This window comes from Prunus avium, chromosome 5 (genome assembly GCF_965620075.1).
Source record: "Prunus avium chromosome 5, drPruAviu1.hap1.1, whole genome shotgun sequence".
NCBI lineage: Eukaryota > Viridiplantae > Streptophyta > Magnoliopsida > Rosales > Rosaceae > Prunus > Prunus avium.
In genome coordinates this window covers 25,067,406-25,093,407 of record NC_142288.1, presented here as the reverse complement: position 1 = coordinate 25,093,407, position 26,002 = coordinate 25,067,406, and the positions used below count along the sequence as shown (strand labels likewise).

The 26,002-nt window shown below is 38.3% G+C and overlaps 8 protein-coding genes and 1 pseudogene across 9 annotated transcripts; 6 read left to right on the top strand and 3 right to left on the bottom strand.

Annotated features, from left to right (window-relative positions):
- The first annotated feature begins 20 nt into the window (after positions 1 to 20).
- On the top strand, positions 21 to 1,946 carry LOC110760366 (11-beta-hydroxysteroid dehydrogenase A-like). The gene is made up of 6 exons (XM_088253039.1): positions 21 to 359; positions 450 to 642; positions 746 to 831; positions 897 to 1,028; positions 1,124 to 1,291; positions 1,517 to 1,946. The coding sequence occupies exons 1-6, from the start codon at positions 36 to 38 to the stop codon at positions 1,805 to 1,807; spliced, it is 1,194 nt and encodes a 397-aa protein (XP_088109165.1). The 5' UTR covers positions 21 to 35; the 3' UTR covers positions 1,808 to 1,946.
- Positions 1,947 to 3,310: 1,364 nt separating this feature from the next.
- LOC148294558 (11-beta-hydroxysteroid dehydrogenase A-like) lies at positions 3,311 to 8,465 on the top strand. 2 transcript variants are annotated; one of them, XM_088253043.1, is made up of 6 exons: positions 3,311 to 3,884; positions 3,988 to 4,180; positions 4,317 to 4,408; positions 7,417 to 7,548; positions 7,644 to 7,811; positions 8,038 to 8,465. In XM_088253043.1, the coding sequence occupies exons 1-6, from the start codon at positions 3,702 to 3,704 to the stop codon at positions 8,326 to 8,328; spliced, it is 1,059 nt and encodes a 352-aa protein (XP_088109169.1). In that variant the 5' UTR covers positions 3,311 to 3,701; the 3' UTR covers positions 8,329 to 8,465. The 2 variants fall into 2 exon arrangements, with proteins under 2 accessions (XP_088109169.1, XP_088109168.1); XM_088253042.1 differs by lacking the exons at positions 7,417 to 7,548; positions 7,644 to 7,811; positions 8,038 to 8,465 and adding exons at positions 4,576 to 4,707; positions 4,849 to 4,980; positions 5,528 to 5,900 and having other exon boundaries at positions 3,337 to 3,884.
- LOC148294559 (26S proteasome non-ATPase regulatory subunit 14 homolog) lies at positions 6,205 to 7,419 on the top strand. Its single transcript, XM_088253045.1, has 4 exons — positions 6,205 to 6,411; positions 6,513 to 6,690; positions 6,782 to 6,863; positions 7,036 to 7,419. Exons 1-3 carry the CDS (start codon positions 6,315 to 6,317, stop codon positions 6,858 to 6,860), a joined length of 354 nt encoding a protein of 117 aa, XP_088109171.1. The 5' UTR covers positions 6,205 to 6,314; the 3' UTR covers positions 6,861 to 6,863; positions 7,036 to 7,419.
- A 1,525-nt stretch (positions 8,466 to 9,990) lies between the features above and the next one.
- Positions 9,991 to 12,132, top strand: LOC110760365 (11-beta-hydroxysteroid dehydrogenase A-like). The gene is made up of 6 exons (XM_021962616.2): positions 9,991 to 10,244; positions 10,354 to 10,546; positions 10,677 to 10,768; positions 10,936 to 11,067; positions 11,164 to 11,295; positions 11,830 to 12,132. Exons 1-6 carry the CDS (start codon positions 10,062 to 10,064, stop codon positions 12,040 to 12,042), a joined length of 945 nt encoding a protein of 314 aa, XP_021818308.2. The 5' UTR covers positions 9,991 to 10,061; the 3' UTR covers positions 12,043 to 12,132.
- Positions 12,133 to 12,448: 316 nt separating this feature from the next.
- Positions 12,449 to 14,849, top strand: LOC110760385 (26S proteasome non-ATPase regulatory subunit 14 homolog). The gene is made up of 5 exons (XM_088253044.1): positions 12,449 to 12,626; positions 12,734 to 12,911; positions 13,003 to 14,090; positions 14,261 to 14,454; positions 14,717 to 14,849. The coding sequence occupies exons 1-3, from the start codon at positions 12,515 to 12,517 to the stop codon at positions 13,277 to 13,279; spliced, it is 567 nt and encodes a 188-aa protein (XP_088109170.1). The 5' UTR covers positions 12,449 to 12,514; the 3' UTR covers positions 13,280 to 14,090; positions 14,261 to 14,454; positions 14,717 to 14,849.
- On the top strand, positions 14,326 to 14,914 carry LOC148294557 (26S proteasome non-ATPase regulatory subunit 14 homolog pseudogene; annotated as a pseudogene).
- LOC110760364 (11-beta-hydroxysteroid dehydrogenase A-like) lies at positions 14,608 to 16,893 on the bottom strand. The gene is made up of 6 exons (XM_021962615.2): positions 16,593 to 16,893; positions 16,263 to 16,455; positions 15,992 to 16,077; positions 15,711 to 15,842; positions 15,426 to 15,590; positions 14,608 to 15,349 (listed from the first exon to the last, which is right to left on the bottom strand). The coding sequence occupies exons 1-6, from the start codon at positions 16,776 to 16,778 to the stop codon at positions 15,080 to 15,082; spliced, it is 1,032 nt and encodes a 343-aa protein (XP_021818307.2). The 5' UTR covers positions 16,779 to 16,893; the 3' UTR covers positions 14,608 to 15,079.
- A 148-nt stretch (positions 16,894 to 17,041) lies between these two features.
- RMI1 (recQ-mediated instability protein (DUF1767)) lies at positions 17,042 to 20,843 on the bottom strand. The gene is made up of 8 exons (XM_021962614.2): positions 20,177 to 20,843; positions 19,894 to 20,064; positions 19,560 to 19,705; positions 18,876 to 19,012; positions 18,035 to 18,633; positions 17,842 to 17,946; positions 17,626 to 17,754; positions 17,042 to 17,519 (listed from the first exon to the last, which is right to left on the bottom strand). Exons 1-8 carry the CDS (start codon positions 20,753 to 20,755, stop codon positions 17,292 to 17,294), a joined length of 2,094 nt encoding a protein of 697 aa, XP_021818306.2. The 5' UTR covers positions 20,756 to 20,843; the 3' UTR covers positions 17,042 to 17,291.
- A 905-nt stretch (positions 20,844 to 21,748) lies between these two features.
- On the bottom strand, positions 21,749 to 24,944 carry SWI3A (SWITCH/sucrose nonfermenting 3A). Its single transcript, XM_021962595.2, has 7 exons — positions 24,711 to 24,944; positions 23,959 to 24,515; positions 23,356 to 23,850; positions 22,834 to 23,003; positions 22,670 to 22,716; positions 22,247 to 22,410; positions 21,749 to 22,065 (listed from the first exon to the last, which is right to left on the bottom strand). The coding sequence occupies exons 1-7, from the start codon at positions 24,796 to 24,798 to the stop codon at positions 21,886 to 21,888; spliced, it is 1,701 nt and encodes a 566-aa protein (XP_021818287.1). The 5' UTR covers positions 24,799 to 24,944; the 3' UTR covers positions 21,749 to 21,885.
- Positions 24,945 to 26,002: the final 1,058 nt, after the last annotated feature.

Genomic DNA, 26,002 nt, shown 5'->3' with positions numbered 1-26,002 from the left:
CGTTGTTCCACCACCTTCTTCTACTTTACCTCTGCATGCCTTGCCTTGCCTTATATATAACGAAACCCCGAACCAAACAGATAGCTTTCAAATCCATCTTCATCATCTCAGAAAATCTCAGAACATCTCAGAACAATATCTTTATCTGTTGTCATCATCAATTAGTCATGTTGGGTCTTAATCTTATCCACAAGTTGTTGAATCTTGTAGCTCCCCCTTTCACCTTCTTCTCCCTCTGCCTCTTCCTGCCACCCTTTTATCTCTTCAAGTCCTTCCTCTCTGTGTTGAGCTCCATTTTCAGTGAAAACGTCAATGGAAAGGTGGTCCTCATCACCGGTGCCTCCTCTGGTATTGGAGAGGTAAACCCTAAAACCCTATATGAAATTAATAATGTAACATGTTAATTAATTCTTCTTAATTACTTATATTTTATTTATTTGTGTTGATAGCATTTGGCTTATGAGTATGCAAAAAGAGGGGCACGGTTAGTTCTTGTTGGGAGGAGAGAGAACTCATTGAGAGAAGTTGTTGATCGAGCAAGTGACTGTGGCTCCCCAGATGTTCTTATGGTTGGTGCTGATGTTTCCAAGGTTGAAGACTGCAAGAGAATTGTTGATGAAACAATCAACCACTTTGGAAGGTGTAAGTAAAAAATGAACTAATTTTATCAAAGTGTATCAATTAATTACTTGATAATTATGAATTAATGGCATGATTAATTGATGTGTATGGTGAGGTGATGCAGTGGACCATCTGGTGAATAATGCTGGGATCATTTCACTTGGCATGTTGGAAGAAGCAACTGACATGACTGATTTTAGAGCCATCATGGTAATTGCTTTAATTCGGATATTATTCCTTGTAGCCCAATTTTTGTAAACGACTTGCCGTTGCAGGACACAAACTTCTGGGGTTCAGTTTATATGACCCGTTTTGCAATTCCACATCTGAGAAGCAGCAAAGGTAAAATCGTGGTGCTTTCTTCCGCTGCTTCGTGGTTGCCTATACCAAGGCAGAGCATTTATAATGTAAGTAGTCTTTGAAACCCTAATATTTAGAATGTTTGTACATATATATAATTTCATTAATTATTGATTGGTTATATAATATATGATTTGATCAGGCAAGTAAAGCAGCTCTGTTAAGCATGTATGAGACACTGAGGATTGAGTTTGGTCCAAACATCCAAATCACAATTGTAACTCCTGGATACATAGAGTCTGAGCTCACCCAAGGCAAATTCTTAATGAGTGATGACGGCAAGATGATAGTGGATCAAGACTTGAGAGATGTAGAGCTATTTCTTTTCCTTTCTACTATTTAATTCTTAACTAATCTTTTTTCATATTGTGAATCTAAATCATTGATCATCGCTCGATACTTGCTTGAATTTAGGTCAAGATTAATTAACATCTATCCATACTGTGAATCTAAGTCATTGATTATCGATCGATACGTGCTTGAATTTAGGGACAAGATTTATCTTCGTAAATATGAATGTTCATTGTTTGTGCAGGCTCAAGTAAGTGCGACTCCAGTTGGGTCAGTGGAAGGGTGTGCAAAAGCAATAGTGAAGAGTGTGTGCCGTGGGGACAGGTACTTGACAGAGCCAGCATGGTTCGGGGTGACATATATATGGAAGGTGTTTTGCCCTGAGCTGCTGGAGTGGGGTTACAGATTGATGTACGTGACAAGGCCAGGCTTTTCGGCCAAAGAAGCACCAAGCAAGAAGATCTTGGATTACACTGGAGCCAAGAACGTACTCTACCCTGAAACCCTCCACAGTCCTGAAGTCAAGACAGATTGAAGTTGTCTACTTGGGATTTTGGGTTTTGTATATTATGTGAAATAGAGTGTTGTGTTTTATGTGTGTTGGATTGTATGTGGTTAAAATTGTGTTGTGTTTTATGTTTTTAGCCAATAAAGGAGATGCTTTTTTGATCTCACTTGTTGTCTATGTATGTACTGTGGGGTGGCAATTTCCAATACGATTTGTTACACGACTCAAAACTCGCACGGATAAAACACGATATAAACCCGCACGATTAAAAAATGGGTTATTTTCGAGTCAATTCATCAGTGACCCGTTTATAAATGGGTGGGTTTCGGGTCAACCTGTTAACTTGTTAAAATATCTGTTTAATCCGTTTATTAAACGGATTAACCTGTCAACTTGTTAAAATACCTATATAACCTACTAACCCGATAAAATACCTATGTAATCTACCAACCCGACACCTGTTTAACCAGTTTATTAAACAAGTTAACCCATAAACTCGCTAAAATACCTATATAACCCGCAAATCCTCTAAAATACCTATGTAACCTGCTATTTTTTTTTTGTTGAGATATTTTGTCATATACCCATTCTTAGCACTAAAACTATAAATAAACCATACATCATTTAATTTATATAAACAAACCCAAAAAAAACTCAAAAAATGATAGCTGACCCTTTTGAATTTAATTTTGATTATTAAATTACTTTGATGCCTTATTGAGTGTTTTGAGCTTTTTTATGAGGTTTTGGGGTTGAGTTTGTTTTAAGAAATCAACGGCAGTTTTGTAATTTAAAAAGAAGTTAAAAGTCTTTTTGTTATGTTGTAAATGAGTTTTGGGTGTGTTTCTAAAGTCCATTTCATATAAAGTTTTTTATTTATAATTTGGGCTCCTATATTGGGTATAATAGTGAATCTCCCCTTTTTTTTTTCTTCATTTTTTATTTTTAATTTTATTTTATTTTTTATTTCTCATTCTCAATCTTTATATATAGAGAGGCAAAATGCAATAATTATTTTATATAAAAAATAAAAAATGCAATTATTTGATTTATTAAAATTTAGATTTTTTTTTTTTTTTTTTTATTTGCTACCATTTAGTGGGTCAACTCGACATGACCCGAAACCCGCACGGGAAAAAAATGGGTCAACCCAAAAATAACACGTTTATTAACGGATTGGGTTTGGATTTAACATTCTTGACATGTATATAATCTTGACACGATACAAACCCGACACGACACGACTCATTGCCAACCCTTGCCAGCACATGTGCCACCAAGGCATGCCACGTGTTGTACAAGCCAAACTGATGTACATGGGGAACTGTTGGCAAAGCCTAACTATTGGCAATCCATGTGACACTCATAGAGGGACCAGCTCAATTGATGCCTCTATGACATATACCAAATATGTTGTCTCAAGCGAAGAAAAGGGAAAAAGAAAAACACTCGCTTACCAATTAAGTGAAAATAGATGGAAGGAAAGCCCAAAAAAACTGAAGATAACATTTCTCAACCTATTTGTCGGTATTATGATCGACGAGAGTCTTTTCATGAGTATTTTTCATATTAACACAATTCGTTTTAGTTTATCACAGTCTTTTTGCCAATCAAACTTCATTAACTAATTGAGAATCGAACATGGTTCAATACTGCTATTACCAGTCCTTGTGATTTAGAAGGAACACTTTTGTAATTGCGATATAATTGTTCTTAACGAGTAATTAGTAAATATATTAACATTTTCCGTTAACTGTACGGAAATATGTGGCGCAGGATGCGCATATGCCAATATCGTTAACCTCATACCCTCAAGATAATGGCAATCTTCAACAAGATCCCTCTCATCTCTCTCTCTCTCTCTCTCTCTGATTGAGACTAAATACTTGCAAACTCGCTAGAGAGAAGAAGCTAGGCAGCTATGGATTTGATTCACAAAGTGTTGAACGTAGCAGTCCCTCTACTAACATTCATTGGATTGCTTTTCTTTCTTCCACCTTTTCTCATTTACAAGTTTATTAGTTTCATGCGTCGATCAAAATCCATCGAAAATATGGCCGGCAAAGTTGTCCTCATCACCGGAGCATCTTCAGGTATTGGAGAGGTAACAAATTAATCGCATACACACATATACATATATATTATTATTTTGTACCTTTTTTTTATTTTTTATCTTATACAATGTTTTCCTTCTTCTTAATTTGAAGCATTTGGCATATGAGTATGCAAAGAGAGGAGCTCGTCTGGCGTTGGCAGCCAGACGAGAGGACCGCCTTCGGGCGGTGGCCGATAAAGCTCGAGGGCTAGGCTCTCCAGATGCCATTGTGCTCCCAGCTGATGTTTCAATTCTTGAACACTGCAATCGACTTGTTAATGAAACCGTCAATCACTTTGGCCAATGTGAGTAGTTTCTCACAAAACGAATTATGCCTTTTGGCTTTTAAAATTATCAAAATCAAAATGAATATCAAAGCTGCTAATTAATTGATGCATGGTTTTTGCTTTTCCTTCTTCTTTTTTTTATGTGCAATAACAGTGGATCATTTGGTGAACAATGCCGGGGTTCTGCAAGCTGGCTCGTTTGAAGATTGGACACAAGGCCAATTCTCTAAGTTGGTTTCGATTATGGTATTATTTTCTACTTAAATGCATGCATATGATTTGTTGTTCTGTTGAAATTTGTGACCATAAAAAGTGTTAATCAACCCACTTAGCCTTGCTTAGGCCCTTCAAATATAATTAAGCTTCAAGTTTAGAGAGCTGTCAGCTAATTCATGTATGACTTTGATGTGTAGGACATAAATTTCTGGGGTTCAGTCTATTGCACCCATTTCTCACTTCCACACTTGAGAAAAAGCAAAGGGAAGATTGTTGTAATTTCTTCATGTGCAACATGGTTTTCTACACCAAAGTTTGGTTTCTACAATGTAAGAAATTATATATATATATATATATATATATATATATATATATATATGACTCTATAGTATATAGTTTGCTTTATCTAACACCCTTGTTAATGTTAATTATGTTTTGCTAATTGGTTATTAATTTGGTGGCTAATTCAGGCAAGCAAGGCAGCCCTGACTTGCTTCTTTGAGACATTGAGGGCTGAACTGGGATCTGATATTGTGATAACAATTGTGAGCCCAGGGGTTATTGAGTCTGAGATGACAAGAAGCAGCCAATTTTTATCACAGGTAATCAAATCATGTGGGCCTCTGCCAGTATTTAAATATATCCTCCAAATATAGATTTGAATTCTACAGAGCAACTTGCTAGAATTCTGGTTGATAACTGTTTGGGAGTACTTTTGAAAGGGTTAAAAGCATTTTTTGACAACCAAAAGCGCTTCTGACAGTGTTTGGCATAAAATGTTAGAAGTGCTTTTAGGTCATGAAAGTACTTTATGGAGAAGCACCTACTATGAGCTTCTTCAAGAAACACTCCTAAGTGCTCTTTCAAGAAGCACTTGAATTTCTTTTGAAAATTTCAATATTTTTATAATAAAAGCGCTTTTATGAGAAACCCTTATGACTTTCTAGAGAAACAGTCCCAAACGAGTTCATTTTGTTTACAATAATTGAGCATATATATTAGTCAATTAGATGTCATTGTCACACCCTTTTTTGGCACTACGCTTTTAAAAGCTAAACCGTTATTTAACATGGTTTCGTTTGATGGTTCGATCTGAACTGAATTTGAAGCTACATTTCATGATTGCGTTGTGTATATGTGTTGTGTTAGGTTCGTTCAAATTTGACGCCAAGTAAGTCAACAGAAGGGTGCACAAAGGCAATTGTGGACAGTGCTTGCCGTGGAGACAGGTGCCTAACAGAGCCAGCTTGGGTCAGGTTCGGATTCTGGTTGAGGGTTTTCTGCCCTGAGCTACTTGAGAAGCTTTTCCAGCTAATGGCAACCAAGAAGAACCCAGCAGGAACTTCAATTAAAGATGATTAATTAGGAGAAACATTAATTAATTTCTGTTACAATGTAATATTGTACTAACTTCTATCACACTACTCATGGATCATGGTAGAGAAAATAAGAGTAGAAGATCCGGATCCCGCTACTCATATCCCTTTTGAATGAAGGTCCAATAAATTATTATTTTTAGTTTTGCCTTGTATAAAAATAAAAAATAAATAAATAAATTCTTTTGAAGAGAGTTGGAATTTAAATTCTTTTAGTTTTGGTCTCTAAAGAAAACATTTGGGTGCCAATAAAGTTTTCCCAAAATTATTAAAATTACTAACATTAAGCCCAAAAATAAAACGCCCATGAAGCCCAAATGGAACAAATAAACCCGAAGAATTACCCAGAGATCAGGAAAGTAAAAAATCTTGCCTGGTCAGATCAGAAAAGTAAAAGTGTTTTTATTACGCTATATAAACCCCGCCCCGCCCCGCCCCGCCCCCCCCCACCTCTCTCACATCTCACTAAGTTTTTTCTGGTTTTTCTAACTTGTTCAGAAAGAAAAGAAACAGAGAGAGAGAGAGAGAGAGAGAGAGAGAGAGAGAGAGAGAGAAGGATTATGCTCGTCGGCCACCCACCTTCCGATTTCCCAACGCCGGACACCTCGGAGAAGGTGTTCATCCGCCCCAAAGTCCTCCTCGACATGCTCAAGCATGGTGCGTTTGCTTCTTCCAACTCCTTCTTCTCTAGTTTTTATTATAAATTTTATGCAAATTAATTGTTTTTAATCTTTCGTTAATTGTATGAAATTTGATAGCAAGAGCGGGCGTTCCTATGGAGGTGATGGGGTTGTTGCTCGGAGAGTTTCCCGACGAGTACAGAATCGACGTTGTCGACACCATTGAAATGCCGCAGAGTGGAACCGCCGTTAGTGTGGAAGCCATAGATGACGCCTTCCAGACTAAGATGCTCGACATGGTTAAACAGACTGGACGGTACTAATCTCAGTTTCACTTAGATTATCTAGCTTAATTACGCTTCTACCTCCTTATAATTAGCTTAATCTTCTTCTGATTCAAACTGCAGGGCAGAGCAGGTTGTAGGGTGGTACCATTCACATCCTGGGTTTGGCTGCTGGTTATCTTCTGTGGATATGAACACCTAACAGGTTCTAGTTCTCTACCATTTTTCTATGAGTATATGAATGCTGTGTTAGAAAATTCCATATGGTTGACAGAGATTATATTCTTTTGACTGTTCTCAATTGGTTTGATTCAATGGCTACTTGCTGGTTAATTGTTAGTTGGTTCTTATCATATGCGCCTGTAAATCTTCTCCAGAGCTTTGAAGCTTTGCATCCTCGTGCGGTGGCAGTGGTGGTGGATCCAATTCAGAGCGTGAAGGGGAAAGTGGTGATTGATGCCTTCCGCCTCATCAACCCACAAACCATGATGCTTGAACAAGAACCAAGGCAGACAACTTCCAATCTGGGGCATCTTAATAAACCATTCATCCAAGGGAGTTTCTGAAAAGTTAACTTGTAAAATATATTTTTGGCAAATTGCAAATTGCAATGACATATTTTTGACCTCTTTCTGTAATTTTTCTCTTCAGGGATTGAGCCATGGGTTGAACAGGCATTATTACTCCATAGCTGTGGATTTCAGGAGGAATGAACTTGAGGAGAAAATGCTGCAAAGGTAAACGACTTGTCGTTGCAGGACACAAACTTCTGGGGTTCAGTTTATACGACCCGTTTTGCAATTCCACATCCGAAAAGCAGCAAAGGTAAAATCGTGGTGCTTTCTTCCGCTGCTTCGTGGTTGCCTATACCAAGGCAGAGCATTTATAATGTAAGTAGTCTTTGAAACCCTAATATTTAGAATGTTTGTACATATATATAATTTCATTAATTATTGATTGGTTATATAATATATGATTTGATCAGGCAAGTAAAGCAGCTCTGTTAAGCATGTATGAGACACTGAGGATTGAGTTTGGTCCAAACATCCAAATCACAATTGTAACTCCTGGATACATAGAGTCTGAGCTCACCCAAGGCAAATTCTTAATGAGTGATGACGGCAAGATGATAGTGGATCAAGACTTGAGAGATGTAAAAGCTATTTCTTTTCCTTTCTACTATTTAATTCTTAACTAATCTCTTTTCATATTGTGAATCTAAATCATTGATCATCGCTCGATACTTGTTTGAATTTAGGTCAAGATTAATTAACATCTATCCATACTGTGAATCTAAGCCATTGATTATCGATCGGTACTTGCTTGAATTTAGGGGCAAGATTTATCTTCGTAAATATGAATGTTCATTGTTTGTGCAGGCTCAAGTAAGTGCGACTCCAGTTGGGTCAGTGGAAGGGTGTGCAAAAGCAATAGTGAAGAGTGTGTGCCGTGGGGACAGGTACTTGACAGAGCCAGCATGGTTCGGGGTGACATATATATGGAAGGTGTTTTGCCCTGAGCTGCTGGAGTGGGGTTACAGATTGATGTACGTGACAAGGCCAGGCTCTTCGGCCAAAGAAGCACCAAGCAAGAAGATCTTGGATTACACTGGAGCCAAGAACGTACTCTACCCTGAAACCCTCCACAGTCCTGAAGTCAAGACAGATTGAAGTTGTCTACTTGGGATTTTGGGTTTTGTATATTATGTGAAATAGAGTGTTGTGTTTTATGTGTGTTGGATTGTATGTGGTTAAAATTGTGTTGTGTTTTATGTTTTTAGCCAATAAAGGAGATGCTTTTTCGGTCTCACAGTTGTTGTCTATGTATGTACATATTTGCCAGCATACGTGTACACATGTGCATTTCATGACCATCCAAATGGCTCCACCAGGGCATGCCACGTGTTGTACAAGCCAAACTGATGTACATGGCAAAGCCGAAGAGCATCTCCAAGAGACTCTCTATCCTCTCATCCCTAGCTACTTTGGCTAAAAAGAAGGAAAATCCTCCTTCAGCAGACTCACTACTTGGCTCTCTATTTTGGAGAACTAACTTTTGGCTCTCTACATCTAGAGAGGAGGAGAGATAATTTGGCTAGGAGGAGAGAGAAAAAGGGAGAGAGATAGAGACATTTGGGAGGTTGGTGGGGTTCGATTTCTACTTTTTTTAAATATATATATTTGATTGCAAGAGAAAGAGAGAGAAAGAGAAAGAGAAAATAATAATAATATATTTTAGATTCTCTAAAATAGAGAACATTGTTAGAGGAAACACCTTTTAAGTAGTTTGCTATAATAGTTTTCTAGCTATTTTAGCTAGAATTTGGCTAAAATTTGGAGACTCTCCTGAAGATGCTCTAACTATGGACAATCCATGTGACACTCATAGAGGGACCAGCTCAATTGTGGAGCTTCACTTCTTTTGAATATGAGATTTGGGGATGCCTCTATGACATATACCAACTATGTTGTCTCAAGCCAAGAAAAGGAGAAAAGAAATACACTCGCTCACCAATTAAGTGAAAATAGGTGGAAGGAAGAAAAAATGAAGATAAGCATGATTTAAGCGGAGTCTGCAACAATTTGATGATGTTATTGTTTCTTTTAGTCTAACGGATGCAATCAAGTGGCTCATCTTCTAGCAAGGCATGTACTTAATTGTAATACTATAGTAATTTGAATTGAAGAGGTTTCCCTCTGGTTGGAGCCAATTGTACAAGATGACATTGTTGTATCCTCTTAATTGTTATCAATGATTTCCTCTTTCGTAAAAATCCATTAAAAAAAAAATTTGAACATAACATTTCTCAACCTATCTGTCAGTATTATGATCGACGAGAGTCTTTTCATGAGTATTTTTCATATTATACATATAATGTATATTTTAACACAATTGGTTTCTGTTTATTCCACAATCGTCTTGCCAACCAAACTTCATTAACTATTGCCAGCCAAACTTCATTAACTATTGAAAATTGATTGAGAATTGAACATGCAGTACTGCTAGTACCAACCCAACTAAGTCCTTGTGATTTAGAAGGAACACTTTTGTAATTGTGATATAATTGTTCTTAACTTCATTAACTATTGAAAATTGATTGAGAATCGAACATGCAGTACTGCTATTACCAACCCAACTAAGTCCTTGTGATTTAGAAGGAACACTTTTGTAATTGTGATATAATTGTTCTTTACAAGTAATTAGTAAATATATTATGATTTTCCATTAACTGTACGGAAATATGTGGCGCATGATGCGCATACATCAATATCGTTACCCTCAAGATAATGGCAATCTTCAACAAGATCTCTCTTATATATATATATATATATATATATATATCTCTCTCTCTGATTGAGACTAAATACTTGCAAACTCGCTAGAGAGAAGAAGCTAGGCAGCTATGGATTTGATTCACAAAGTGTTGAACGTAGCAGTCCCTCTACTAACATTCATTGGATTGCTTTTCTTTCTTCCACCTTTTCTCATTTACAAGTTTATTAGTTTCATGCGTCGATCAAAATCCATCGAAAACATGGCCGGCAAAGTTGTCCTCATCACCGGAGCATCTTCAGGTATTGGAGAGGTAACAAATTAATCGCATACACACATATACATATATATTATTATTTTGTACCTTTTTTTGAAAGAAAAAAAAAATCTTATACAATGTTTTCCTTCTTCTTAATTTGAAGCATTTGGCATATGAGTATGCAAAGAGAGGAGCTCGTCTGGCGTTGGCAGACAGACGAGAGGACCGCCTTCCGGCAGTGGCCGATAAAGCTCGAGGGCTAGGCTCTCCAGATGCCATTGTGCTCCCAGCTGATGTTTCAATTCTTGAACACTGCAATCGACTTGTTAATGAAACCGTCAATCACTTTGGCCAATGTGAGTAGTTTCTCACAAAACGAATTATGCTTTTTGGCTTTTAAAATTATCAAAATCAAAATGAATATCAAAGCTGCTAATTAATTGATGCATGGTTTTTGTTTCCTTCTTTTTTTATGTGCAATAACAGTGGATCATTTGGTGAACAATGCCGGGGTTCTGCAAGCTGGCTCGTTTGAAGATTGGACACAAGGCCAATTCTCTAAGTTGGTTTCGATTATGGTATTATTTTCTACTTAAATGCATGCATATGATTTGTTGTTCTGTTGAAATTTGTGACCATAAAAAGTGTTAATCAACCCACTTAGCCTTGCTTAGGCCCTTCAAATGTAATTAAGCTTCAAGTTTAGAGGGCTGTCAGCTAATTCATGTATGACTTTGATGTGTAGGACATAAATTTCTGGGGTTCAGTCTATTGCACCCATTTCTCACTTCCACACTTGAGAAAAAGCAAAGGGAAGATTGTTGTAATTTCTTCATGTGCAACATGGTTTTCTACACCAAAGTTTGGTTTCTACAATGTAAGAAATTATATGTATATAGTTTGCTTTATCTAACACCCTTGTTAATGTTAATTATGTTTTGCTAATTGGTTATTAATTTGGTGGCTAATTCAGGCAAGCAAGGCAGCCCTGACTTGCTTCTTTGAGACGTTGAGGGCTGAACTGGGATCTGATATTGTGATAACAATTGTGAGCCCAGGGGTGATTGAGTCTGAGATGACAAGAAGCAGCCAATTTTTATCACAGGTAATCAAATCATGTGGGGCTCTGCCAGTATTTAAATATATCCTCCAAATATAGATTTGAATTCTACAGAGCAACTTGCTAGAATTCTGGTTTGATAATTGTTTGGGAGGTTAAAAGCGCTTTTTGACAACCAAAAGTGCTTCCAACAGCATTTGGAAGGAAATGTTCGAAGCGCTTTTAGGTTGTAGAAGCACTTTCTAGATAAACATCTGCTATGTGTTTCTTCAGGAAATACTCTCAAGTGATTTTCTAGGAAGCACTTAGATTTCTTATGAAAATTTCAATATTTTTATAATTAAAGCGCTTTTGTGAGAAGCGATTAGGAACATAAGTGCTTCTTAGAGAAGCAATCCCAAACGAGTTTTGTTTACAATTATTGAGCATATATATTAGTCAATTAGATGTCATTGGCACTATGCATTTAAAAGTTAAACCCTTATTTAACGTTTTTTCGTTTGATGGTTAATCTGAACTGAATTTGAAGTAACATTTTACAATTGCGTTGTGTATGTGATGATATATGTGTTGTGTTAGGTTCGTTCAAATTTGACGCCAAGTAAGTCAACAGAAGGGTGCACAAAGGCAATTGTGGACAGTGCTTGCCGTGGAGACAGGTGCCTAACAGAGCCAGCTTGGGTCAGGTTCGGATTCTGGTTGAGGATTTTCTGCCCTGAGCTACTTGAGAAGCTTTTCCAGCTAATGGCAACCAAGAAGAACCCAGCAGGGACTTCAATTAAAGATGATTAATTAGGAGAAACATTAATTAATTTCTGTTACAATGTAATACTGTACTAACTTCTATCACATTACTCATATCCCTTTTGAACGAAGGTCCAACAAATTATTATTTTTAGTATTTCCTTTTTTGTAAAAAAAAATATTTTCAAGAGAGTTGGAATTTAGAGTTAGAATTTTTTTTTAAAATGGTGGGTCTCTAAAGAAAACATTTGGGTGCGCTTATAAAGCTTTCCCACATAATTGGTAAAATTACTAACATTAAGCCCAAAAAGAAAAAGCCCATGAAGCCCAAATGGAACAAATAAACCCGAAGACTTACCCAGAGATCAGGAAAGTGAAAAATCTTGCCTAGTCAGATCAGAAAAGTAAAAGTGTTTTTATTACGCTATATAAACCCCGCCCTCCTCTCTCTCACATCTCACTGAGTTTTTCTGTTTTTTCTAACTTGTTCAGAAAGAAAAGAAACAGAGAGAGAGAGAGAATGGAGAGAAGGATTATGCTCGCCGGCCACCTACCTTCCGATTTCCCAACGCCGGACACCTCCGAGAAGGTGTTCATCCGCCCCAAAGTCCTCCTCAACATGCTCAAGCATGGTGCGTTTGCTTCTTCCATCTCCTTCTTCTTCTTCTTCTCTTTTTTTAATAAATTTTATGCAAATTAATTGTTTTTAATCTTTCTTTAATTATATGAAATTTGATAGCAAGAGCTGGCGTTCCTATGGAGGTGATGGGGTTGTTGCTCGGAGAGTTTCCCGACGAGTACAGAATCGACGTCGTCGACACCATTAAAATGCCGCAGAGTGGTACCGCCGTTAGTGTGGAAGCCGTAGATGACGCCTTCCAGACTAAGATGCTCGACATGGTTAAGCAGAATGGACGGTACTAATCTCAGTTTCACTTAGATTATCTAGCTTAATTACGCTTCTACCTCCTTATAATTAGCTTAATCTTCTTCTGATTCAAACTGCAGGGCAGAGCAGGTTGTAGGGTGGTACCATTTGTTGGAAAAATGGCTCACATTAAGTATGCAAGTGAAGGAGGAAGCGACCGGTCACTGGGTATTTGCGACCGGTCGTTTTGAAGCAGATTCGAAGTCTGAAGAATTCGCAGGAAGCGACCGGTCGCAAGGTATCCAAAAGGTATCAGCGACCGGTCGCAATGTATCCGCGACCGGTCGCCCGCAGTGCTGTTTCGTTTTTTCATGCGTTTTTCAAGGTGCTTTTCACATGTGCTTGTTCCCTACCTAACTCCAAGTGCCTCCAAAGAGTTTTATGGGTTCTAGGAAGTTTGGCAACATGCCTTAGAAGCTGGAACACCATTTGAATGTTGTTTGTTGACTTGTACCAAAGGGTTTTCTAGGTGGGAGACAAGGGGACAAAGGGTGCATGCTTTATGGCTTGTTTTCTGGTTTGCCTAACCTTGTGTTTAGTTTGATAGCTGAAAGCAAGAACGTGAAGGAATAATTGCAGCCCTCTACTAAGTCCAAAGGTCTGCCTACAAAAGAAAAGAAGATGCAAGACAACAAGTAGTGGTTAATCTAAAAGTTGTCAAGTAGCTGGGAGCTATTGTGTTCAAAGGGAGGTTATCTCACCAAGGGAGGAAGAGAGAGAAGGCAATCAGTCAAGAGAGAGCTGAGTTGGGTCTTGAGTGTCTAGACACCAAAAGAGGGAAACACCAAGTGTGTGAGAGTGTTCACAAGTGTATCAAAGTGTTGAGCAATGGGTGAAAGAGAAAAGAGAGCTTGGGAGAGAATAGAGTTCTAAGGGGGTTTCTTTGTAAACCAAAGTTGTAACTTATTCTTTCATTAGTGAATTTCTCAAGGGGATCACCAAGAGGATGTAGGCAATTGCTGAACCTCTATAAATTCTTGTGTCACTTTGTGCTTGGTTGGTTTCTCAAGTGTGTGTGTGTGATTCATCCATCCTTGTGTTTGTCATAAAGTCCATCAACAACAAGATCATTAGGGGAGTGAGTGAAAGTGTTTGTCCATTTTCACAACACCATTCACATCCTGGGTTTGGCTGCTGGTTATCTTCTGTGGATATGAACACCCAACAGGTTCTAGCTTTATACAATTTTTCTATGAGTATATGAATGTTGTGTTAGAAAATTCCATATGGTTGATAGAGATTATATTCTTTTGACTGTTCTCAATTGGTTTGATTCAATGGCTGCTTTCTGGTTAATTGTTAGTTGGTTCTTATCATATGCCTGTAAATCTTCTCCAGAGCTTTGAAGCTTTGCATCCGCGTGCGGTAGCGGTGGTGGTGGATCCAATTAAAAGTGGTGATTGATGCCTTCCGGGAGGAATGAACTTGAGGAGAAAATGCTGCTTAGCCTTCGTCAGAAGAAGAAATTGACTGATGGGCTGATGCTCAAGCCATTTGATGTCCATTCAAAAACAAATGAGCAAACTATTCAGGTAAGAAAGTTCATCTCAATGATTTTAGTTTAATGTAATGTCTTGGCCTGTCACTGTCCAGAAATACTATGATTTTCAGTTTTAGAAAAACCACTAAATCTTCATCTCAATGTTGTTTACCTGGTTAAAAGTTCGTGACAAAATGAAGACCTGTTTGACAGAAGAAATAAGTGTTGGAATTTTTTCAGCATAGTTTAAAGTGTGAGCTGATTTGAATTGAGGTCTAGTGTTCATGGTATTTTTTTTTCATTCGGTTTCGCAGGAAATGTCAACCTTGGCTATGCAATACATCACCGCAGTGCAGGAGGAATACGAGGAGGAAGATGAACCAGAGAAGCTTGCAATTGCTAAGGTGGGAAGGAAAGATGCCAAGAAACACCTTGAGCAACTTGTCTCCAACTTGATGTCCTCAAACATAGGCCAGACTTTTGGAGCAATGCTTGATACTGTTGTCTTCTAGATTTAGTGTGTTGTTGTCTTCTAGATTGAGTATGTTCCTTTTATCTTCTGAGACAGATAGAAACTGTAATTTATTTATGTGCTGAGAATGACATTAAATAGCAAACTACATTTGCTTATCTGGAAAAGGTTCCTCAATGATCATCGTTGCTTAAGCTCAGGATATCTATCGAACCGATTCCGGATACAGACACTCCTTCAAGCCGGTTAGGTCCAGGAGCTTCTTACTTATTGTATACCTCTCGCCACCGCTCCCTTTGCTCATCAGTAACATACGGTTAGACCATTCCAGTAACTCTGGGAAAAACACCTTCCAGTAAAATGAATGCCAAACCCAAGCTGGTACTGTCAAGTAATTTTCTCCCCGGCATGCGCTGTCCACGATTGATTTGGCAGCCTCCTTGACAGGCAGTATTGGCATTATGCTTACTTCAACCTAACATGGGGTGTTCGAAATTAATACCATTGAACTCTATAATCACACAATAACCAAAATAATTAATTAAGCTTACATCTCTCAATTCTTGATCCAATACCAGTTGGCCTTCCTTGGATAAGAATTTGCCTTTGGTCATTTCTGATTCCACCAAACCTGGAGTCACAATTGTTATTCCAACTTCTCTCCCAATTTCAACTCTCAGCGTCTCATAGAAGCTTATCACAGCTGATTTGGTAGCCTGAACCCAATGTGAAATTAGAGAAGTAATAAATGAAGGATAATCACATATAAACACAGTAATTAGAGATTTGAGTACTGAATTAGCTTGTTCATGAGGTTAATTGGTTCCTTTACTTACACCATACAAGCTTAGTCGTGGCACGCGCAACCATCCGGCTGAGGAAGCGATCCCCACGATCTTCCCTCTGCTCCTTTTAAGGTGTGGAATGGCAAAGTAGGTGCCATATACCGAACCCCAAAAGTTTGTGTCCTATCAAACAAAGTGGAGCATGCGCTAATTTCAATCACAAACATATATAATTTCCAGCTTAATTTCATGACCAACAGAATTCACTAAACAATACATATATATAGCGTTAATTAACAATGAAGGCATTATAATTGTATTCAAATAATTACCATAGCTGGTGCTATTTTAGTGACATCAGTGTTCTCTTCAAACAAGCAGACTGGAGTAATCCCAGCATTGTTGACTAGGTGATCCACTGTAATTAATTATCAAGAATTAATCCACATAAATAAACATACGAATAACCAGAAATTCTCCTATGCGGACCATGTCATCATCCACAGTAATAAAACGTGAATGTTCGGATGAGAGAATAATAATTATACGAATAATATAATTAAACTGAGAAAACTAATTAGTTAATTAATTAATTGCACTTACAACGCCCAAAGTGGTTCACTGCTACATCGACAAAGCGCCTACAATTTTCCACCTTTGAAACATCTGCAGGGATTACAAGAACATCTGGGGAGCCAATGGACATGGCTCTGCTAGCCACAGATTGGAGCAGGTTTTCTCTTCTGGCAACAAGAGCTAGGCAAGCTCCTCTTCTAGCATACTCATATGCCATATGCTTCAAAAACCCCATCAAATTAACACAAACATAATTGTAAAAGTAAGTACCTCATTAAATTGGGAATTTGGGAAATAATTATGAAAATTTCATGTTACATTTAAAAGTGCCAGGTTGGTGGTCCAAAATATATGTACCTCTCCTATGCCAGAGGAAGCTCCAGTGATGAGGACGACTTTTCCAGCCACATCTTCACTGAAAACAGATCGTACGGCGGAGAGGAGGAACTTGTAAAAGAGATAGGGTGGCAGAAGGAAGAGGAAGAAGGTGAGGGATATGGGAGGAATTATAACGTTGAGTACCTTGTTAATGATATCATCCATGGCTTCTTTAATTAATTTGCATACAGAAATTTCAGAAAGAAAAAAAACACAGAGGAATTGAAGTGCTGTTTGTTCTGATTAATTTATCTCTATATATATACTTGGAATGGAAGGGTCAACAGAAATTTGCAACGTAGCAGCGTTGCCTGAAAAAGGAAGCAACACGTAGTCCCGGTGAGGTGTCGATACACCTTATTAGACAAGTAAAAACTGACCCCCAAAAAACCAAATAAAAGGGTATTTTGGGCACAAAACTTAAGAAATTTATATCCAATTACCTACAATAATTTTCTTATTATCTTCCTCATCTTTTAACACTTGTGTTCTCCAATGAAATAGCTGAGATAACGTTCAGAAACACTCTTTCTGTGGCCGCCACAGCATCCATTTTTTGCAAGCAAGAGCTTCATCCAAATCCGGATCTTTTCCATGATGCAGCATTGACCATGGAACCACACGCCAATTTCATTTCCATTATAAGCAATAGCAACGCCAGCGCTATAAGCTAGATTATCAAGGGGATATATCAATGGGGTGGGAGGAGAGATGTTGTGAAGTCCGAACTGGAGAGGAAGGATACTGTGATGTTCGAGCCCCAGGGGAGGACTGCCCTGATGCCCGAGCTGGAGGGGAGGCCTTTATTCTCCTCAAAAGCAACCACGCATCAGATTGAGTACAACCCTGCTTCATCTCAAGGGCAATTGGAAGATCATGCAATCTCATCTCTATAAGCATTATGCCCTGAAACATAAAACTCCAATATGATGAAGAGATAGAAGAACTGATGAAACGATTGTGAATAAGGTCAAAAACTGAAAATTGACTTGGTACTTGGTAGGTATATTACCTCAAAATTTGTTAAGAATTTTTGAAACTGCTTCATTTTCTCCTTCATGTTACGGACTATTGTTTTGTCTGGAGAAGAAATGGCAGCTTTAACCTCCTCAGGAGAATGACCTATCCCCTCCTGTACAACCTGAAGAGCACAAACAGCTAATCAACATATCGAACTCCAACAAGTATAGGTCATCATGGATGACACCCCCCAAAAGCTCTAACTTACATTGTGATCAACGAGAATTTCTTTAATGAGAGTGCCGTCATCAACATACGCCTGAAGCTCATATGTATGCGTGTATTGGAACTTCTTCACACCAGTCAAAACACACTGCAGAAATTATGTCTAAATTTCAGTAATATAGTAACTATAAATCTATCATCTTATGGAAATAAAAATAATAGAAAACCATACGCACCTTAACCTTCCCCTGGATTGAATGAGTGTTCTTCATCATAGCTAACTTGGCTGACAAACTACATAGGTAACTGAAAGGTGGTTCGTGGTCTCCGGATAGTATTTCTTGGCGCTCGACCTCATTAACCACATTGATATCCTCATCATTCAAAATAGCATCAGACGATGGGTAAGCCCCGTGAGTTTCGCTCTCGTTAATCATATTGATATCCTCATCATTCAAAATAGAATCTGAGGTATGGTTTTCGCCCTCAATATGAATGGCATCCATTTCAACATCTTCAACATCCAAAGCATCCTCGAAGGATGGATTAGGAATGACATTTTCAGGTACTCTACTTTCCCTGCTATGACCAGCACTATTTATGTGGAGATTCTCAACACCAAAATCATCAGATAATGGGTTGGGAATAGCATTTCTTCTGCTATAGGGAGTAGTATCCATAGGCATCTCTTCAACACCAAATACATCAGTAGATGATGGGTTAACAACAGAGTGTTCTCCACTGAGAGGAACAGTAGATTCTTCGCCAGTCACTGGGCTGGTGTTTCTAGAAGATACAGAGCTGGTATTTCTGGCTGATACAGAGAATGTAGCACCTACAATTCAAGAAAGGATGCAACAGAACTAACTTAGAACATAATGGAAAAACGTAATGTAACGACAGGAACTAACTAGAGCTGCTATCTTATATGACTCTCTCTGACACATACATATGGAGTCACCCTGATTCTACGTTTTATAGAGACAAGAAATTCCAAGAAACTAGACATGAGCCGCTTATGCTCTAAAAATCCATCTAGAGCCAACAACAAACAAGTAAATGGAGCCCTCTATATACCTTGGTTAGACGCCTGAAATGGGGTTGGGGCTTCCATTGTTGAACTATTGGTGTGTCCAGCATCATGAACACGGTTAGGAGGCCATGCAGCAAGAGTTAACCTTGTACCTAGAGGAGGAACCACTCCATTCCTGGTTCTGCATAACAATAACACAAAAGTATCAAGCTCATCGGCTTGGTATACTTTGTGCAAGTGTGCAAATTGTAATAAATGTAATGAAGTGATCAGTTGTAGTCCAGCATTCCCTTACTTAAAGAAATTGTGAACCCAAAGAAAAAAGAGGAGCGGGGGCGAGAAAGAAAAATCAAGATTGACCAGCATGTTTCTGAGCTTAAACTGCAACATGAATGTTTTTTTTTTTCCAGAATAGTCTAAAGTCACAACAATCTTGATGTAAGTTATTCCTCACCAAAGAAAACAATTCATCTTGCAGTCCGCCAACATGAATACTTTTGAACCAAGCATGCAGTCTGTAATCCAATATCATGGACCAAGTTAACTTCAAACCTGTTTATCCAATACCACTATAAACTTCTACATTGCAAGAGCTTTTAGAAGTAGAAGTGTTATCTAGTCATGGAATAAGTTATACTTTATTGTTTGACAATTCATGGTTTGACATGAACACTAGTAAGTTGTAAACCTTTAACACCACTAACATATCTTATACACTTTATAGTTACCTGTTTCCCCTAGGTGGCTTATTTACTTCATCAACAAGGCGTTGACGTGCAGCATCCAGTTCCTCAACTAATCCTCCTAGAACTTCAACAGATTCAGGGACCAGCATAAGAAGTCCGTGGCGTATATGCACATTACACATAGCAACCTAGAGGTTAATAGGATAATCTGTGTTTGAGTCAGAAGAGCAGATAAGCCTTAAAGGGTTTAATCTACCAGTACAATTTGTCTTTCTTGACACTAAAAAAACTGTCAAACATTTGAACAAAAATAAATGGAATAACCCCATGAAGTGAAACCATTTTCAGTAACGAAGATAGCCAGAGAAAAATAAACCTTCAAACCAGCAGGAGCCAAAGCTTCAAGCGCCTGAATAGGCCTATATTCCATGGCAAAGACGCGTTGAACACCGTCTGTTATGGACAACTTGAGACACCTCTTCAGTCCAACAGCGGCTTTCTGATACCTAATCTTGAGAGGATTGCTGATATTAACAATCTCATCAACCTGCAACAAAAATAAAATAAAATAAAGGTTCGCCTGTATATATTGTCATTACCAAATGACATTTCAAGTTCACATTGTTCTGTTAATTCGCATCAAAAAGTTCAAGCTTGACCTGCAACACATAAGGTCCGGGAAGATCGACGAGATGGAGAGAAGCCACATTTTCTGGAAGCACGCCTCCGCCGGACAGATTCATATCCGAAAACAAAAACTGCTCGAAGCAGAGCTTCGCCTTCGTCTCCACATCAAAATTTTGAAATCCCGGTACGGATTGCTGGAGTCCATGGACACAAGCATCGAGCCACTCCCTCTTTAGCCTTAACCCTAACCCCTGGAGATGTTCGCTTATCGGACACCCGCCGGAGATCGGTGGATATGGAGGTGGAGGTGGAGGCGGCCGGTTAATGGGTTCCGGTGCCGGATCCTGAGCCGGCGGTGGAGGATGTGGTCGATTGTCGCTCTCGGGTTCCGGTGACGGCGACGAGAGGTTGTCGGAGACATCGATGAACTCGTCGTCGTCGGAGGTGATTGGGAGCGGTTCGGAGGGGTAAGGGTTTGGAGGGGATAGGGTAACTGGTGGGTGAGTGACAGCTGACGATTGTGGCTGAGGTTCTTCATTCTGGTGTTGTTGTGGTTGTGGTTGTTCTTCTTCGTCGGAAGAGTAGCTGAGCCTGAGACGTCTTCTGAGCATATTTGGTAGCAGAAAAATTTTGGGGATTTTGGAGGGGTTTTTAGAGACGACGGTTTGTTTTACAGGGAAGTGAATTTGAACTTTTCAGTTTTTCGGCGGTAAAGGTATAAATTGGACCGAGCTTAGCTAACCGGCCCATTCCAACTTTAGCTTCTTTCTTTTTTGGGTAAAATTTCACTTTAAATTTCCCAAAATTCAAACTTTGCTATACGAAGTTTTTTATACATTTGATTTTAAAATTTTAACTTTATTAATTTTAATTATTTATAAAATAATACAAATTTTAAATTGTTTTAAATTGTTTATTAGTCCACGTGGCACAAATTCAGTAATCAACATGGAGATATGAATGTCACATCATCATTTAACGGAAAACTTGACAGTCAAACTAATAGAGGTATGAAAGTGGTAGTAAATTCAAAGTTTAGGCTTGAGATTGAGATGAAAAAAACTTCGTGTAGCAAAGTCTGAATTTTGATATAACTTTCGGGTAGTGAAGTGAAATTTACCCTTATTTTTTTACTCATAATATTGCATGTGTTTTGCAAGTGATCCTTTAAAAAGAAAGTATCGATATTTCGACCTTTCAACAAGGTCACATGTGAATCATGTGCAATTTTTAGATTGAAGAAGTAAACAAAATAAAACTATAGGTGACACATTGCAACAAATTTTTAATTTAGGTTGCAAATTATTTCAATTTGTGTTTAGTTGGCATTTTGACACATTGTCAATCCAATCACAAATCTTATCACCATTTGTATGAGCTATAAAATCACAACATTGCAGAACATGAAGATGCAAATATCATATATAACACCTGATCAACAGTGAAGAACATAATAAGGAATTGCATAATTGCATTGAATCTTGGAATGTTAGCATTTGAAGAAATGATAGGATCCTAATTGTACAAAGTTTCTGTTCGTCAACCCTATTTGCTAACCCACCCACACCACCCCACCACCACCACCCCCACCACCCACCCCTCCCCCACCAAAATCAGCAAGAATTATAAATCCAAGCAGTAAACACCTAAAGAATTGAACAGCCTTTACTAAGAAGACACGTCACTGCTCTCGTCGTCTATGTTTCTACTCTACTTTACATCTAAAGATACAACAAACATTTCAAGATTTTAAAGAAGGATGATCCCTCCATCTAGGTACACCAGAATCAAATGTCCTCTGTAAGATATTAATCCGCTCTTCTACTAGAATATCCTCTACTTCTTCGATTTGAGCACATTCCTTCTTCCTGATCAGCTCCAGATCTTCAAAATGCTTGAGTTTGCTGTGCAACTTCTTCATCTACATAAACATTCATGCCCAAAAAGAAAAAAGAAGGATTAAGTTCATATGCAGCAAGCAAGACTTGCAACAAATGGGGAGAAAAGCACATGGCTATCAACTCCCTCACGCAAAAGGGGCCAAAAACACAGAGACAAAGGAGGGGAACCAAACTAAAATAATATAAAACTACGATATATACCTGCGTCCCAATTATGGTTGCCATTAGATGTTCAATCTGTCTATCCTCCTGATCGGCCAATAATTTTGCGTGAGCAGCAGCTGCTCCAAGAGCTGTTCCAATGGCAGCTCTAATTTGCAAAGTTGGAGGTATGTCATCTTTTTTAAAGATTGCATGCTGACTCTCTGGAAAATATAGAAATTCAAATAGAGACGGTTAGGACTGAAATGATGCAATAACTAGATCGCCAGCAAAATAACACGGTGACTAAACAAATATGAGAAAAGTGTAATGGAAACCAACAACAATCACCAAACACTAACTTAAATTAGGCCAAATATATATAATTATTTACGGTAAAAACTTCTCCCTTATTCCTGTAATCCAAGTTGTTTGTAGGAAACTGTACAAATCATGTCATATAATTGACTTTGCTTCAAATACCTGATTGAGTTGGCCTTTCCTTCATTTCTGAATCCTCACCATGAGCTCTGAAATTGATAAGAAATAAGAAGTTTCAGAACTTTAACATCAACATAATACAATAACAAATAAAAGTATATATGGAGCATCAGTTGGAATCAGTTGGAATCAGTTGGATAAATAACCTCTCTGTCTCACAATTTTTAGCAGGAGACCACAAGCCATTAGGAATAGAATCATCATCAGCATTAAATATCTCCCTTGAACAAGAGGTTTCTTCACAAAGTGCATTAACGGCAGCCTCAGCTGCGGCAGATGTAATATGTGGACCAACCATGGTTGTTATGGCAGCTACCTAATGGAAACAACCTTAGTATTTTGTTATGCATATTAAGATTACAGGAAATGAAAAGAAACAGAACAAAGGACCACAGTTGACATATGATAGTATAAAAGCATATTTGTAAAGTAAAAGAAGCAAATAATGAAATCAACCTCTTAACATTTTTCTTTCTTCTTTCATACGTGCATGTATAGTGTTTTCAGCCATGATATGTCAAAGCATTGGCAAACTAAACTGGACCCCTAATAACCAGTTTAGTAATTTAATTGGTATCATAAAAATATAATTGAACAAGAACTGATGTCCGAAAATATAGCTCACCAAGAAGTTAAACATTTATAAATCAGGCCAGTAAGGTACGTACCTGTTTAATCAGTGAACTACTAGCATCCGAAAGGGAAGCAATGCGCTGCCTTTTCAAAGGAGGGCCTTGATCCAAAATATCTCCATTCTGCTTGCTGTCATCTGTCTGCTCATGCAACTGACCTTTGGTTTTGACAGTCTCTTGACATTCAGATGAAGATAACTGAATGTGCTCTGAAGAGATCAAATTACCACTAAAGCCACTAGGATTGCCTTTTCTGTAGGCAGAACCCAACACAAGCTCCCCAAAAGGCAGATCAATGAGCTTAGCAATACAATCAAATTTAGTCTTGGTCTGAACATTTTGAGCAACAAGCTCCCAATCATCCCCGTGCTTCAGAACAGATTCTAAAAGTAGTAGAGTTTCAGATTCAGTCCACTCCACTCCGTTAGTACCACTCTTTTCAATTGCCTCATTTAACTTGAAATCATCCCTCAATTTGTTCTCCCCATAGTTCCCATTTTCAAAACATTTTATGCAAATTAGAAAATCACCCTGCCAAATATGATAAACAGATACAGAAGTTAAATTAAGTTTCAGTACAGAAAACTAAGTACAAACAAATTTCCTACAGAACAAAAATTGAAGAACCAGTGAAAATACCTTGCTATACTTGTAGTGTCCAGTTTCACAATGTCCACCACAATTGCCACAAACCAACCCCTCCTCCTTCTTTAAATCACCAAAAACATCAGAATATGATGCCAATGGAGCCAATGGAGCCAAAGTAATTCTATTCACAACTCCACCCCCAGCATCCCCAACTTTAGGGGGAGCTGAAATGAGTGAAATTGGTTTAATTGAATTCGGCATCGCAGCCACACGGATCCCATTGGGGACCCCATCCTCAACCTTAACCTTAGACCTCTCCTCACCCTCGATGCCAAAACCACCGTTGACACCCAAATTTGCACTGAAATTAATCAAACCCCACTTCTCCAAGAAATTAAAGACCTTGTGGAGCAAACTAACATCACCCACAAGTGACTTTCTAACCTCAGTGAATGTGAGTTTCCTAGAAGGGTCTTCTCTGTACTTACTAATAATAAAGTCCCTGTATTCCTTGTATGTTTTTGGCGTTCTTGAAATTGAGCTTCCATCAAAGTACTCTTTCAAAGCAATTCTCTCAGTTTCATGAATCTCATCCCACGAAAACCAGCCTGAGAGAAAATAAAAGACAAAAAGCTCAGACCTAGGCCTCTGCTATATACATTAACAAATAACTTCATAAAATCTAAACAGAACCCAGGAAACCTTTTTCCGAGCTTGTTCCAACGTGAGGAGCAATTAGGGTTTTGAATTCAAGCTAGGGTTAGGGTTTTGTTTTAAAAGAGGGAAAGGGGGAGGGAACTTACTAGAGTGGCTTGGGATGGTGTAGAGGTCGAGCTCTGGTTCGTCGGGTCGGAGCAGTTTAGAACCCGGGTCGTGTGGAGCAAGTTCCATCTTGGACCAGGTAAGTGAGCCGAGTCGTGTTGTTGAGTTGGGTCCTAACGATCTCTCGCTCGCTCGCTCGCTTGCTCTCTATTGTTGCTTATGCTTCGATCAAAGGCTTGGTCAGCGACTCATCGAGGTCTTTGGGTCACGGACCAATCAGGTTTAGGCTCGCTGTGTATTCTTTGGCTGTGATGTAGGTTATAACTGTGTAGGAATTATATGGGATCGCCCCTTGGGAGTGCACGTGAGCTTCACATGACATATAAAATTGATTAATTACAAATTGGGTATACTAGTGATTTTCCCATTGAACTTGTACATAACTTTCGATTGACTCCCTATTATATTTTTTTAAAGAAAATTAAGGATATGAACTTCTATTTTTCGCCAATTTCCCCCTACTATCTAAATTCTAAACATTTCATCCAATTTTCAGTTAAAAAATTATTTTTTTGGAAAATATTGAAGAAAAAGAGTAAACCTAATGCTAACCCCTTCCATCTCCTCCCTTCTTCCTCCCATTCCCCCATGACCACCATCCTTTACCCCCAAACCAATCCCCCACCTCCCCCTTCTAAATTTTCATCCCCTAAGCCTACACCACCCCTGCTCTCCTCCAGGTTTTTATTCTCCTCCCATTCCCCATGACCACCACCCTCCACTCCCAAACCAATCTAGGGATGACAATTTTCCCCGCGGGTAAAGGTCTTTGCGAGGATTCGACCCTAATAGGTCGGGTATGAAGGACAAAAATCGGGTATGGGGAATTTTTTGGGTATGGTGTTCAGGGAGGGGCGGGGATGGTGTTTTAATCCCCAACCCGAACCCTCCCCGTTTAGAATATATATTAATTTTTTGATGAGGTATATATATTGCTATATATAAATATGCTATTAAAGTGATTGTACCAACTAAGTTTTATATTTTATATTATTATATTATATACTTATATAATTTATACAAATCTTAAGTCACACTACTTATTTATTTAGTTAACTTCCAATACATATATAAATATTCTTATATTGTCTTATAAGTATATACTAGCCTCTCTGCATGCGCTTCCGCATCTGCGAGAGGCTTTTTAAAAGAAAAAATTAAATTTATTTTAAAATTAAAAAAGATAATGAGTAGTTGTGTTCCATTATCTGATTTTTCTTTTAATTTTAAATTTGTTTAATATGAAAAAGTGTAAATTTACCATATTATCCTC